Source organism: Capricornis sumatraensis, chromosome 9 (genome assembly GCF_032405125.1).
Source record: "Capricornis sumatraensis isolate serow.1 chromosome 9, serow.2, whole genome shotgun sequence".
Classification (NCBI taxonomy): Eukaryota; Metazoa; Chordata; class Mammalia; order Artiodactyla; family Bovidae; genus Capricornis; species Capricornis sumatraensis.
In genome coordinates, this window is record NC_091077.1 from 71,668,011 (window position 1) to 71,684,250 (window position 16,240).

The window sequence follows — 16,240 nt, forward strand, 5'->3', positions numbered from 1 at the left end:
ATTTTTCTGAAGCTGGCAGAAATTAAGATGTTTTGGTACAGTATTCTGACTTTCTGAATATGCTGGGTAGGGTGGAGTCTGCAGGCCTCCTATTTGGAGCCTCTGCTGTGAAGTGCCCAGAAAGCTACTATTTGTCTGGGATTTCATATTAACGGGACCAGTTCTACCCTGCTGTTTGTATGGTTAGAATGGGACCCTACACCTTACCAGGTAGGGGATAAAGAAACAGACGAGGCTCTGGTAGAACGCATCCGCCATGGAGATCCAGAAAGTCAGCAGGTTATAGCACTGCCAGGAAAGAACACATCGACAGTTACCACCATCTGAGCAAGCCTCTGTTCCTTGTAAGCAGCTTTCCTGTGCATGGCTGGGCCAGACAACGTGGCACTTACAATGTTTCTTACCCTAGAGGCAATACAATGGAATGATCAAGAGCATAGACCTGGGAGTGACAGGACCTCAAGTCAAGTTCCAGGCCTGTGCGACCTTAGTGAAAGTCGCTAAACCACTTTGGGAATTGTTTCTTCTTCCATAGGAAGTAGATAAAAACAACACCGGCTAGATTTCCTTGAGTTTCAAGAGGTCTAAATACATCTGTGCTTTGGTACCTAGAAAGGGCTCGGCTGATAATGATCATTAATACTAGTGCTAACACAAACTTAATAAGTTTAGAGATTCTGAATAGCATATGAAAAGGAACTCTAAATCACAGCCCAGGATCATGAGTTCCCAAGAGACAGCTCAGTGGCTTCGGAGATGAGCATTCTCATTTTGTGCTTCCTTCCCTGGGAACAGTGAAACCATTTACAGTGTATGTTTCTGCTACATTAACTTTTTTTAATGTTAGATACTAAAGGGATACATTATGCAGCCAACTCACCTATGGGAAGGGGACAATGAGAAGGGCCCAGGATGTAGTCATCTCCACATCTCCCTCTCCTGAAGGGCTGGGGTTGCTAAGTTATTCTCCACCTATCTCTGGGTGAATATAGGGCTTGGTTCTTCGCTGGTTGGCCACAAAGTTTCACCAGCTCTCAAGCACCACATCTGGCTTTGCCCTCCTTATCTGAGGTGTAGAGCTACCCTAGTGCATAGCGACATCCCTTTTCCCAGAGCTCCTCCTTGGAGGCCATCAGGTTCCCTCTCTGCCTCCTGCATCCAGGTTCCCAGCCTGTCTGTGCTGGTCAGACTGCCTGCTGTAGGACCTTCCCAAATCCTTTAGGCCATCAGCGTGGCCTCTGTGCCTTCTAAGAAACTATTTTGGTGGCTTTTAGCCCCCAGGGATTCCCAAACCAAGCATTGAGGGTTCTGTTGAAGGCCTGCGAAGATCAGGTAAAAGTGATGCAGTCTTTCTGTAAGCCCTCCTCCCCTTTAACTAGCACAGCCCCATATTAATGTGTGATATAATTAAGAAATAACTAAAAAGAAAAATATCCACCTGGTCCATCACCTTAAACAGCAAATGAGAAACAGGCCAGGAGCAGGGAGCAGACTTCCTGGGTCACATGGGAGTAAGTGGCAGAGTGGAGACCAGAACACAGGATTTCCGGCCCAGCACTCCTTCTCTGACACCTCCAGGGACGAGCTGAGGGTCACCTCCCAGTCCCCCTGCCCGCCCGATCCCCTTACCTCGGAGTTCTGGCCGCTCTTGTACAGTTCGGGCAATGCCAAGAGTGTTTCCATAGAGATGTCTTTATCCAGGACTCCGAAGACAAGAGGAGGCAAGGAAGTGAAGAAGAGGTTGAAGAAGATCAGCTGCCAGTAGTCAACCATGGTGGAGCCAGAGAAGCCACAGAAGAACTGGTACCAGAAGAGCAAGTTGACGTAGCACTGTGGGCAGAGAGCGTGGTCTTGGAAGTGAGGACCCGAGGGCAGCCATCACCAGACGCTGCTTAGGAGCGCTGACAAATAACTGCTCGGACTTGGAGCTTCAGTTCCCTCACTTGTTACATGCAGGGTTGTCTAAGGATTAGAGGTAATTCTCATCCTTAGATTCTGCTATTACTATTACTACTAGCCTTCTTCAGGACCTGAAGGGAATTCCATCAACTTGTAGAGTATACTATGGTGGTTTTTGGAGGCAGGGAGGACTGGCTTTGAATCCTCAGTTCTGTCATGTACTAGCTGTGTGACCTAGGACAAATTGTTTAACCTTTCTGAATGTCATCTTGCCACCTTTCATATGGGAATAGTAGTATATAGACCATGGCCCGTGAAACCAAAAGGCAGCAAGTAGCTGTGGTTAGTAGTGCAGTAAGAGGAAAGACTGGAGCGTGGGCAGGACGGCTGGTGGGAGGAGAACTTCATGAGGAGGTTGACCTCAAAACCCTTTTCTAACGATCACACAACTCTGAGGGTGAAGAATAAAATCTTATGCTGAAGTGTTGCTTTATGCTTTCTAAACATCTTTCCACTCAAGACCTCCTCACTGGAGAAGGGCTGGGTCACAAGTATTGTCTAACATATTGTGATACGATTTGGTGACTTGACCGAAGTCACGATAACAGCTGGTCCTGGCGTTAGAACTAGAACTCAGCTCCATGTGGCTGAGGCACAGAGGGGTAAAGGGTTTTTAATGTAAGGAATCATTCTGCAGGTTTGTGTTCAAGCTAGTATTCTCATCCACTAACTACTGGGCCAGCATTACTTTTAAGAGGCTCTCCGTTTATTATTATACTACTAGTAGTAATATTAACATTCATATTATTAATACTACAATTATTATTTGAGCTTCTGTTTGTGATGGGTGTGTGGTAACAGTATATTGGTATAAAGCACATTAGATGGCACAGTGGTAAAGGAGCCACCTGCCAATGCAGGAGACGAAAGAGACAGGAGGTCAATCCCTGGGTTGGGAAGATTCCCTGGAGAAGGAAATGGCAACTCATTCCAGTATTCTTGTCTGGAAAATTCCATGGACAGAGGAGCCTGGCAAGGTACTGTCCATGGGGTCATAAAGAATTGGATATGACTCAGCATGCACACAGCACAGTAGTAGATATGCAATATACATAATTTGTCCCAACAACCTAGCAAGATAATGTTATTGCTAATAATATAATAGTACTATATTATGTATTATTAAATAATATTTAACATTACTTACAGACGAGGAATTTGAGGCTCTGATATACTCACTTATCCCTTGCCTATGTTCGGAGCTAGGAAGTGGCACAACTAGCCCCTGAGTTTTCAAAGCTTCTTCCTCAACCACTCCAAGCCCTTAGTCCCATCTTTGGATAATGCCGTAACAATGCTGACCCAGATTCTTTCATCCAAGAAGCTCCAACCTTTGGCTTTTCTGCCCAGATGACTAGTGGGGAGTCTGAAAGAGACCCTGGTGCTCTTAGACACACTGGACCTTGCATTTCTCTGAGGGCTAGGGTCCCCTCCATTGCTGCTCTGGGGCTTCAGGTCACCTCTTCCCACTCTAGTCCCATGATACTTAAAGGGCTTTTCTGCTATCAGTTTTTGATGAAGTTATTTCTCAGAGAAGGAGATTTGGGAAGGAAAGCCCTCAACAGAGAGTGCTCTGTTTCCTGGGCAGACTCTGAGTCCCCAAAACAACATCAACCATTTATACCCTTGACAGGGTGGCTTTAAGAAGAACCAAAGTGGTAAAGTCTCCCTGATACTAGTGTTTAGCAATTGTATGGGGCTTTGGTTTTTGTCTCTTGGCTCTTTGAGCACCTTACCTTGCTTCTCTCTCTCCAGCTGACTGAGAAAGACACTCACTCTTAGTTCCATGTACACACAGGTGGCTTGAATGGCTCAGATGGGGTGACTGACTACACTAAAGTTCCTCAGCCAGTTGGGGCTGGAATTGTGACTTGAGGTTGTAGAATCTTAGGATGCCGGGGCTGGAAGTGACCCATCTACAGACGAGGCCAAGAATAGCAATGGCAGCAATAACAACAGAGACTCCTAAAGCACTTCTTAGGTGCCAGGCTCTGTACTGACCCATTCAGTCCACTTACAAGCCTTATGAGGCAGTACTGCTATCCTCATTTTACAAATGAGGAAACTGAGCTTCAGAGAGGTCAAGTCATGCAGCTAGGGTTACAGACTAGTAAGTAACAAAGTACAAGACCTAGATGTTCAGGCTAAACAATATGCTGCTAAAACACCAATGGATCACTGAAGAAATCAAAGAGGAAATCAATACATAGAGACAAATGACAATGAAAACACAATGATCCAAATCCTATGGGATGTAGCAAAAGCAGTTCTAAGAGGTAAGTTTATAGCAATACAATCTTATCTTGGGCTTCCAATCTGGTGCAGTGGTAAAGAATCTGCCTACCAATGTAGGAGACATGGGTTCAATCTCTGAGTTGGTAAGATTCCTGAGAGCAGGAAATGTATTCATTTCCACGCCAGTATTCTTGCTTGGGAAATCCCACGGACAGAGGAGCATGGTGGGCCACAGTCAATGGGGTCCCAAAGAGTTGGACATGACTGAGCACAAACATACATGCACAATTTTAACTCAGGAAACCAGAAAAATCACAAAGAAACAACCTAACTTTATGTCTAAAGCAACTAGAGAAAGAAGAACAAACAAAACCCAAGGATAGAAGGAAAGAAATCTTAAAGATTAGGGTAGAGATAATGAAATAGAGATGAAAGCAATAAAAATGATCAATGAAACTAAAAGCTTGTTCTTTGAAAAGATAAAAAAATTGATAAACCTTTAGCCAGACTCTCAAGAACAAAAGGGAGGGCTCAAATCAATAAAATTAGAAATGAAGAAGGATACCTGTTACAACAGACACCACAGAAACACAAAGGATCATGGAAGACTACTACAAGCAACTATATGCCAATGAAATGGACAGATGCTTAGAAAGGTACAATCTCCCAAGATGGCTCCACAGGCGAATCCCATCAAACACTTAGAGAAGAGCTAACACCTATCCTTCTGAACCCGTTGTAAATAATTGGAACACTCCCAAACTCATTCTATGAGACCATCATCACTCTGATACTAAAATCAGACAAAGATACCACCCACACAAATTACAGGCCAATATCACTGATGAAAATAGAAAAGTTAAGTCGCTCAGTCATGTCTGACTCTTTGCGACGCCGTGGACTGTAGCCTACCAGGCGCCTCCGCCCATGGGATTCTCCAGGGAAGAATACTGGGGTGGGTTGCCATTTCCTTCTCCAGGGGATCTTCCCGATCCAGGGATCAAACCCAGGTCTCCTGCATTGTAGGCAGACGCTTTAACCTCTGAGCCACCAGGGAAGCCCTACTGCTATTGCTGCTGCTAAGTCACTTCAGTTGTGTCCAACTCTGTGCAGCCCCATAGTCGGCAGCCCACCAGGCTCCCCCATTCCTGGGATTCCCCCATTCCTGGGATTCTCCAGGCAAGAATACTAAAGATGCAAAAATCATCAACAAAAGACTAGCAAACCAAATCCAACAACACATTAAAAGGATCATGATCAGTTGGATTTATTCCAGGGATGCAAGGATTTTTCAAGATCTGCTAATCAGTGCATTATAGCACATTAACAAATTGAAGAATAAAAACCATATGATCATCTCAATAGATGCAGAAAAGCTTTTGACAAAATTCAACACCCTTTTAATATAAAAATTCTCCAGAAAGTGGGCATAGAAGGAACATACCTCAACATAACCCCACACACCTATGGTCAACCTATGACAAAAAAATGCAAGAGTATACAATGGAGAGAAGACAGTCTCTCTAATAAGTGGTGCTGGGAAAACTAGACAACTACACGTAAAAGGATGAGACTAGAACATTCTCTAATACCATGTACAAAAATAAACTCAAAATGGTTTAAAGACTTAAATATAAAACATGACACCATAAAACTCCTAGAAGAGAACATAGGTAAAGCATTTTCTGACATAAATCATACCAATGTTTTCTTAGGTCAAGGCTCTAGAAATAAAAGCAAAACTAAACAACTGGGACCTAATCAAACTTACAGGCTTCTGCACAGTAAAAGAAACCATAAAACGAAAAGACAACCTATGAACTGAAAGAAAATATTGCAAATGAAGCAACCAATAGGGGATTAATCTCCAAAATATACAAATACATGAAACTCAACTCAATATATATGAAAAAAACAAATCACTCAGTCAAAAAATTGGCAGATATAAATAGACATTTCTCCAAGGAAGACATACAGATGGTCAAAAAGCACAGGAAAATATGCTCAACATCACTAGTTATTAGAGAAATGCAAGTCAAAACTATAATAAGGTTTCACCTTATAGCAGTGACTGAGTGACTTCACTTTCACTTTCATAGCAGTCAGAATTACCATCATCAAAAAGTCTACAAACAATAAACGCTGGAGAGGGTGTGGAGAAAAGGGAACCTCCAATAGTGTTGGTGAGAATGTAAATCAGTACAATTGTTATGGGGAACAGTATGGAAGTTCCTTAAAAAACAAAAAATAGAACTTACTATATGATCCAGCAAGCCAACTCCTGGGTATACAGCCAGAGAAAATAACTTGAAAAGATACATGCATTCAATATTCATTGCAGCACAATTTACAATAGCCAAGACATGGAAGCAACCTCAATGTCCATCAACAGATGAATGGATACAGAAGATGAGGTGTATATACATACACAATGGAATGTTTCCCCAGCCATAAAAACAATGATATAATGCCATTTACAGCAACATGGTAATAGAGATAATCATACTAAATAAAGTCAGAGAGAAAGATAAATATCATATAGTATCACTTATATGTGGAACCTAAAAAATGATACAAATGAACTTATTTACAAAAGAGAAATAGAACTATGGATTTTGAAAATGAAAGGTTATCAAAGGGGAAAGGTGGGGGGAGATTGGGATTAACATGTACACTCTATATAAAATCCATAATCAACAAGGACCTATTGTATAGCACAGGGAACTCTGCTCAATAGTCAGCAATATATATAAGAAAATTTGGGAAGGAGTGGATAGGATATATGTATATGTCTGAATCACTGTTGTACAACAGAAACTAATGACATAATTTTACATTTATAAACATAAAATTACAAACATTATAAATCAACTATACTCAAAAATTAAAAAGAAATAATATACTACATTATTAGATTATCTTGGTGCAGGAGGGCCAAGGGAGCTACTCCACATTCAAGGTCAGGAGGCGTGACCTTGTCCAAGGTAAGGAGCAGCATCTGTGCTTTGCTGGAGCAGCCCTGAAGAGATACCCCACGTCCAAGGTAAGAGAAACCCAAGTGAGACGATAGGTGTTGCTAGAGGGCATCAGAGGGCAGACACACTGAAACCATAATCACAGAAAACTAGTCAATCTAATCACATGGACCACAGCCTTGTCTAACTCAATGAAACTAAGCCATGCCATGTGGGGCCACCCAAGATGGGTGGGTCATGGTGGAGAGGTCTGACAGAATGTGGACCACTGGAGAAGGGAATGGCAAACCACTTCAGTATTCTTGCCTTGAGAACCCCATGAACAGTATGAAAAGGCAAAATGATAGGATACTGAAGGAGGAACTCCCCAGGTCAGTAGGTGCCCAATATGCTACTGGAGATCAGTGGAGAAATAACTCTAGAAAGAATGAAGGGATGGAGCCAAAGCAAAAACAATACCCAGCTGTGGATGTGACTGGTGATAGAAGCAAGGTCCGATGCTATAAAGAGCTATATTGCATAGGAACCTGGAATGTCAGGTCCATGAATCAAGACAAATTGGAAGTGGTCAAACAGGAGATGGCAAGAGTGAAGGCTGACATTTTAGTAATCAGCGAACTAAGATGGACTGGAATGGGTGAATTTAACTCAGATGACCATTATATCTACTACTGCAGGCAGGAATACCTCAGAAGAAATGGAGTAGCCATCATGGTCAACAAGAGTCTGAAATGCAGTACTTGGATGCAATCTCAAAAACAACAGAATAATCTCTGTTCGTTTCCAAGGCAAACCATTCAGTATCACAGTAATCCAAGCCTATGCTCCAACCAGTAACACTGAAGAAGCTGAAGTTGAATGGTTCTATGAAGACCTACAAGACCTTTTAGAACTAACACCCCAAAAAGATGTCCTTTCCATTATAGGGGACTGGAATGCAAAAGTAGGAAGTCAAGAAACCCCTGGAGTAACAGGCAAATTTGGCCTTGGAATGCAGAATGAAGCAGGGCAAAGACTAATAGAGTTTTGCCAAGAGAATGCACTGGTCATAGCAAACACCTTCTTCCAACAACACAAGAGAAGACTCTACACATGGACATCACCAGATGGTCAACACCGAAATCAGATTGATTGTATTCTTTGCAGCCATAGATGGAGAAGCTCTATACAGTCAGCAAAAACAACTGGGAGCTGACTGTGGCTCACATCATGAACTCCTTATTGCCAAATTCAGACTTAAATTGAGGAAAGTAGGGAAAACCACTAGACCATTCAGGTATGACCTAAAATCCCTTATGATTATAAAGTGGAAGTGAGAAAGAGATTTAAGGGACTAGATCTGATAGACAGATTGAACTATGAATGTCCTGATGAACTATGAACGGAGGTTCATGACGTTGTACAGGAGACAGGGATCAAGACCATCCCCATGGAAAAGGCAAAAAGGTACAATGGTTGTCTGAGGAGGCCTTACAAATAGCTTTGAAAAGAAGAGAAGCAAAAAGCAAAGGAGAAAAGGAAAGATGTAAGCATCTGAATGCAGAGTTCCAAAGAATAGCAAGGAGAGATAAGAAAGCCTTCCTCAGCGATCAATGCAAATAGAGGAAAACAACAGAAAGGGAAAGACTAGAGATCTCTTCAAGAAAATTAGAAATACCAAGGGAATATTTCATGCAAAGATGGGCTCAATAAAGGACAGAAATGGTATGGACCTAATAGAAGTAGAAGATGTTAAGAAGAGGTGGCAAGAATACACGGAAGAACTGCACAAAAAATATCTTCACAACCCAGATAATCATGATGGTGTTATCACTCACCTACAGCCAGATGTCCTGGGATCTGAAGTCAAGTGGTCCTTAGAAAACATCACTATGAACAAAGCTAGTGGAGGTGACGGAATTTCAGTTGAGCTATTTCAAATCCTGAAAGATGATGCTGTGAAAGTGCTGCACTCAATATGCCAGCAAATTTGGAAAACTCAGCAGTGGCCACAGGACTGGAAAAGGTCAGTTTTCATACCAAGCCCAAAGAAAGGCAATGCCAAAGAACGTTCAAACTACCGCACCATTGCACTCATCTCACATGCTAGTAAAGTAATGCTCAAAATTCTCCAAGCCAGGCTTTAGCAGTACGTGAACCGTAAACTTCCAGATGTTCAAGCTGGTTTTAGGAAAGGAGGAGGAACCAGAGATCAAATTGCCAACATCCGCTGGATCATGGAAAAAGCAAGAGAGTTCCAGAAAAACATCTATTTCTGCTTTATTGACTATGCCAAAGCCTTTGACTGTGTGGTTCACAATAAACTGGAAAATTCTGAAAGAGATGGGAATACCAGACCACCTGACCTGCCTCTTGAGAAACCTATATGCAGTTCAGGAAGCAACAGTTAGAACTGGACATGGAACAACAGACTGGTTCCGAATGGGAAAAGGAGTATGTCAAGGCTGTATACTGTCACCCTGCTTATTTAACTTCTACGCAGATTACATCATGAGAAACGCTGGGCTGGAAGAAGTACAAGCTGGAATCAAGATTGCCAGGAGAAATATCAATAACCTCAGATATGCAGATGACACCACCCTTATGGCAGAAAGTGAAGAGGAACTAAAAAGCCTCTTGATGAAAGTGAAAGAGGAGAGTGAAAAGTTGGCTTAAAGCTCAACATTCAGAAAACGAAGATCATGGCATCTGGTCCCATCACTTCATGGGAAATAGATGGGGTAACAGTGGAAACAGTGTCAGACTTTATTTTGGGGGGCTCCAAAATCACTACAGATGGTGACTGCAGCCATGAAATTAAAAGACACTTACTCCTTGGAAGGAAAGTTATGACCAACCAAGATAGCATATTCAAAAGCAGAGACATTACTTTGCCAACTAAGGTCCATCTAGTCAAGGCTATGGTTTTTCCAGTTGTCATGTATGGATATGAAATTTGGACTGTGAAGCAAGCTGGGCACCGAAGAATTGATGCTTTTGAACTGTGGTGTTGGAGAAGACTCTTGAGAGTCACTTGGACTGCAAGGAGATCCAACCAGTCCATTCTGAAGGAGATCGGTCCTGGGTGTTCTTTGGAAGGACTGATGCTAAAGCTGAAACTCCAATACTTGGCCACCTTACATGAAGAGTTGACTCATTGGCACAGACTCTGATGCTGGGAGGTTTTGGGGGCAGGAGGAGAAGGGGACGACAGAGGATGAGATGGCTGGATGGCATCACCGACTTGATGCACATGAGTTTGAGTGAACTCCGGGAGTTGGTGATGGACAGGGAGGCCTAGCGTGCTGGGATTCATGGGGTCGCAAAGAGTCAGACACAACTGAGCGCCTGAACTGAACTGAATCTAATATAAAAAAGTGAAGCTGTATTAAATCTAAAAATAAAAAAAATTCAAGATTTCTGACCTTTTGTCTTGGACTTTTACTACCATATCATTTTACTGCTCCACCAGGGATTTTCAATTAGAGACATATGCACAGTACACCCATATAGCTCAGTGGTAAAGCATCCAGCTGCCATGCAGGAGACACGGGTTCAATCCCTGGGTTGGGAAGACCCCTTGGAGTAGGAAATGGCAACCCACTCCAGTATGCTTGCCTGGGAAGTCCCATGGACCAAGGAGCCCGGGGGGCTGCAATCCATGGGGTCACACGGAGTCCAACACGACTGAGCGCACGTGCACGTCTGCACAGCGCACCAGTGCTGCTTCCGTGCTGGGCCTGTGTTGACCCAGGAATGTCTGTTACCAGCCCATGATACAAAATTGAAAGTCAGCTTTTAGAAACTTATAAGCAATCTGACAGAGTCGTTCATGTCTGTTGAATGTAACAAACAATTTGAACATGTGTTTAAATACTCGGCACAGTATCCCAGGTTACAGGTGTGACCAAACTCCTCCCTGTATGGTTCCTGATCTACACTCTTATACTTCCTTTATAACTTCCTTACTGCCTTGTGTTTTTTACTGAAAGTCACTTACGCTTGGTTTTGGAATTAGATATAACATATGTTATAAATTGATGAGTAAACTTCCTGAAATATTTCCTGTAAGGACTGAGGTTGTCAAACGTCTCCTCCTTTGTCAGGGAATGGAGTAACTCATAGTTGCATCTTGTCTTTCAGGCAATAGCTTAAATGCTACTTTCTTCTGGATTGATTGGGTTAAAGTCTTCTGGCAATATGTTCATGGCACCCTGATCTTCCTCTAGGGGAGATACACCAAGAAAATGTTTTAAAAGTTTTCATTTCTTTCCCCCTGTTCCAGTGCTTGTCAAGCTTTAAGGTTCCTATGGATCACTCAGGGATCTTTCTGACAATGCAGATTCCAAGGTAGATGGCCTGGAGTGCAGCCCAAGGATCCCATTTTTAACAAGCATCAATATGATGCTAATGCTGCTGATCCAAGAACCACATTTTGAGAAGATTTATTGAAACCAGGCGGTGACAAACTACATTCTGCTTGTCAAGTCCAGCCATAAATGAAGTTTTACTGGGACAGTCACAGTGATTCATTTGCATATTGTCTGTAGCAGCTAGAGTGGAGCTGAGCTGGTGTAACAGAGTGACAGAGGCTGTACTTCCACCAAGCAGATCATATTGATGATTAGACCCTTTTAGAAAAAGTTTGCTAAGCCTTGATTTAGACCATACACCTCACGAGAGCAGGGAACATATCTATCTAGATGTGCTCCATATCCAATGCCTGATACTGTTCAATAATTCTCTGAATAAACGAATTACATCTTGGTAGTTCTATTGTCCTAACAGCCAACCTGGAGTTTGAACATGAAAGTGTGTTTCCTTCCCCCACAGGTCATGTTAGGACCTTGCTTGATTCTACTTGCTCTGCCTGGCTGAAATCTCTGCACCCCGAGGGGAGAGTGCTGAACTCCGTGATGGCAGATGGCATGGCAGAGATTGGGTGTCTGCTTTTCCTCCCAAGAAGCTACAGTGCATAATTAATTCATTGTTCACATTTCAGAGCAAGCAGGGTTTTAATCCCCTCTGAAATTGGTTTCGGATGTGGAAGTCATAGTTCTCCACCCTCTAATTGCAAAGGGGAGATAATACGGCATCGGTATTGAAATTTCAAGCACGGCATGGGGCTGGAAATAAATATCATTTAAGCTTTGAAAGCATGGCTGGCTGGAAACGTTTCCTTTTCTATTTCACAAATTTAATGCAGAGAAGTTGTGCTTATTCAAAAGAATGATTCTTTTGGAGACAAGGAGAAAAAAACATTAAATGGGGGCATTTAAAATTCTAAATAAGCAGTCTTTCAAGTCAGAGACTTGTTTGCATAGACTTGTTGAAATCATGGTGCCATACAGTTTCTCAAATTTACATTATTAGTTGTCATGCTGCTTATTTACATATACATTGAACTCTGCACAGAAATGCTTATTCCCGAGTCAGGGTAACTATGACGGTGCCTGAAAGCAGGACTGGGAGACAGATATATGCCATTTTGTAATTTCTATTGGCCTGATATGTTTCCCTTCCATCACTCTGGTCTTAATCCTCCCCTTTTCCTTATGCAAACAGGATTCTATCTGGAGTCTCCTGGGAATTATTTAAAGGTCCCTGAACTGGGTAATGGGAAACGCAGACCCTGTTTCCTCACTTAGTAAGGCAGTGCTCTGGCTTCTTCCTATGCCCATTGTTAATCATGTGCTTTGCAAACAACAACCTCTGACAGTTTTAATACCTCAGTTGGTGTGTGCCTGCTTTGGGCCCTTATCAACAAGACAGAAATACACGTTTTTTTAAGAGAATCAATAATAGCTCATAATGACTATTTATATAGTGCTACATGCTACCAGAGCTCTGATGATAAAGCCTCTTGATAATGGTCTCTGAGGACAGATAGAGTCCTAGTCCCCTATGTTATTGATGAGGGAATCAAGGCTCAGAGAAGTTAAGTAACTCAAGTTTACACAGCATATTAAAGTCAGGCCAGACTAAAACCCAGATGATCACTGTACTCTAAGTATTTTTGCAAATAGATACTTAAAATTATTTTTGGCTGTACCACACAGTATGGGGGAATCTCAGTTCTTTGATCAGGGATTGAACCCATGTTCTCTGCACTGGAAGTACAGAGTTTTAATCACTGGACCACTAAAGAAATGACAAGTCCTGGCTGGGAAGGCTGGCAATGCTGAAGTGATATGTAGGGTCTTGGGTGGAAGCCCAGGATTCCAGTCCTAAAGCTTTCTCTTCACTCTCCCAAGAGGCAGAATGGGGCTCTTGCATTGGTCTGTCTCTATCTGGGGAGGAAACCTAAGCTACAAGACACACTAGCTGATCTTCCAGTCCTTCCTCCTTGCAGTCAGAAAGCTCAATTATGGAGTCCCTCTGAGAGTTACAATAGCAGTACCAATGATAAAAAAGAATGGCTAATTTTAGAGGTGATCACTACATGCCAATCACTTTCTACACAAGCTGTCATTTCATCTTCATAGCAAGCATATGAGAAAGCTACTATCACCATCCCCATTTTTCAGATGGGGAAACGAAGGTATGAAGCCATTGCTGAATATAGGAACCTCTATTTGAATCAAATCTGATCTGACTCCAGTGCATGCTTGGAACTACTCACAGTACTGTCTATGCGCCACATGCTTTCCAGATAGCATTGCTAGTCACAATAACCTCACTGAATAGTACTAGCCCCATTTTATCAAAGAAGAAATTGAGGCCCAGAGAACTGAATTGTCTTGCCCAAGGTTCCCTGGTGGCTCAGATGGTAAAGTGTCTGCCTGCAATATGGGAGACCTGGGTTCGATCCCTGGGTCGGGAAGATCTCTGGGAGAAGGAAATGGCAACCCACTCCAGTACTCTTGCCTGGAAAATCCCATGGATGGAGGAGCCTGGTAGGCCTCAGTCCATGGGGTTGCAAAGAGTCGAACATGACTGAGAGACTTCATAAAAACAAGGTCACTGAGCTGCTAAGGGACAGTTGCAGGATTCAAAATCCCGGTCAGCCTGACTCATTCCCTTATGCTGAGATGCTCTGTCTGCCTGGGAGCAGGGTGGGAGGTTGCAGCTGGGCTACTTACCACATTCTTGTAGAAGTAGTATACCACCATCCTGGCCAGGCGCGAGTAACACCAGTGGCCATGCACGAGCAGCAGCTTCTTGAGGTGTCTGAAGCGGGAGATGGCAAAGTCGCTGGACATGACAGCCTGAGAGGCAGAGCAGACATATCGGCTTCCGTCCACAGCTGCTAATGGACCAAAGAGGCTCCCCTGAGGGTGGTGCTCTGTTCTAAGGTCTGCAGTAGGTAAGGCCTGAAAGACCCTTTGTCACATATAGCACCCTTGGATGACTTTTTGGACTCTGACACTCCCCTGCCCCTCCTCTGGGAAATCTGGATCTTACTAGAATCCAAGGAGGGCGGCCAGAAGGGACCAGTGGTCTGGTCTGGCTCTTCCCCTCCTTCCACTTATCCAACAAGCATTTACTATGAACCAGTGTGTGTTGAGCACCATGCTAGGCATGTGATGGTTGAGCAGAGACTGGGGGCTTCCGTGCAAATTATCCTCAAACCTCTCAATACCCTTGGCCACCTCCCGAGGCAGGCCTTCCACTCCAGTCTCAGGTGCTGGTTGGATAGCTGTTTCTTTCTGCAGAGCCAAAATGTATCTTCTGCCCTTGGGATGACTCAGAACTAGACCCAGTTCATATTACTTTTCAGAGTAGGAGGTTTGGACATGCCTGGTTATAAATCCTAGTCAGAGTCTTGGTCAAGGTGTTTAACCTCTCTCAACCTGTTTCCTCATCACAAAAAAGTGGAATAACAATCCCTAACACACAGGGTGGTAGTGACTGTTGATACTGGGGTAATAAATGTGAAGTGCAAATAGAGTGCTAGCCTATGACAGACACTCAAAAAGTGACAATGTTCATTCCTCCTCACCAACAAATTTAGGTAACACCTAATGTCTGTGCTGGTGGTGGGAACACAGTTGTTAATGGTTCAAAACTACAAAGTGGGGTCTGTCTTAATGGGGAACACAGCAGCTCAAGTTGGTATGCTTGTTCCAGGCTGAATTTTGAGTAATTTTGGTACAAGCAATGTGTAGGTCCATCTAGCCATCACAGCTAAAATGGGCAATTGAAAATTGTTTTCCAGTTGCTCACAAAGGCTATTGCAACCTTGATGTGGGTAGGGGTTGCAGGGAGGAAACATGGAATCAGGGGGAAACTTAGTTTTTCCTGAATGGCTGAGTACTATTTGGCTTTAGAATACAGGTATAGTCAGCTGTCTGTAAAAAGCCAAGCATCTTTTGATCTCTATTCTGAAGGACTGGCCAGTAAGGGATGTGGTGATAGAGGTTATGTATAGGCAGGGAAGCCCCCTATAATAAGGGGAATAATTCACCAATAAGGATAAAGGAGAGTAAGAAAGTAACAAGAAGAGTTGAAGGCACTGATACCTGCATGCCTTCCTGTCCAGATATTCCAATCCCAATATCGGCAGCTTGAATCATGCTTACATCATTTGCTCCATCACCTGAAAGGAAAGTAGTCGTGAGATCCTGGTCCAACTGCTGTGAGACAATGAGAAGCTTTATACAAGTGGCTCTCGATTGTCTCCATTTGCACATCATTGAATCCTTTTAATGTTGCTTTGAATAGTCCTCTGGAAAAGCCATCCTTACAGTCACTTAGCCTGAGAGATGTCTTCCTCTTTGGACAAGAAATCCTACTTTTCTTTTATCGTTCAACAAATACATACATTCACATGCCACCTTTCATACCAGCATTGTCAAATGGATTTTTGTGTGATAGAAATGTCCTGTTCTTTATTGTCCAATTTGAAAACCATTAGCCTCCTATGAACGCTGAAATGTGAATGGTGAATTTCTGTTTAGTTTGAAGTGTCACACTGAATAGCCACACATAGCAGGTGGCAACCATTTTGGACAGAACAACTCTGTCAACCGTGAGATCTTTTTCACAAGCCTGGCTTTTTCCAATGCCTTATCCTTCAGACTAAAGTTAAGCAAACTTTTTCTGTAAAGGGCCAAATGATAAATATTTTAGGCTTTGTGGGCCAAGATGCA

General features: G+C 43.0%; 1 protein-coding gene across 3 annotated transcripts in view; it reads right to left on the bottom strand.

The window, feature by feature from the left end:
• ATP10B (ATPase phospholipid transporting 10B (putative)) overlaps positions 1 to 16,240 on the bottom strand; it is a 134,279-nt gene that overhangs the window by 15,206 nt on the left and 102,833 nt on the right. For all 3 annotated transcript variants that reach the window (XM_068980548.1, XM_068980547.1, XM_068980549.1), the window contains 4 exons: positions 15,611 to 15,687; positions 14,231 to 14,356; positions 1,630 to 1,830; positions 208 to 288 (listed from right to left, as the gene is read on the bottom strand). In XM_068980548.1, coding sequence (XP_068836649.1) covers positions 208 to 288; positions 1,630 to 1,830; positions 14,231 to 14,356; positions 15,611 to 15,687 — 485 coding nt within the window. The remainder of the gene's footprint in view (positions 1 to 207; positions 289 to 1,629; positions 1,831 to 14,230; positions 14,357 to 15,610; positions 15,688 to 16,240) is intronic.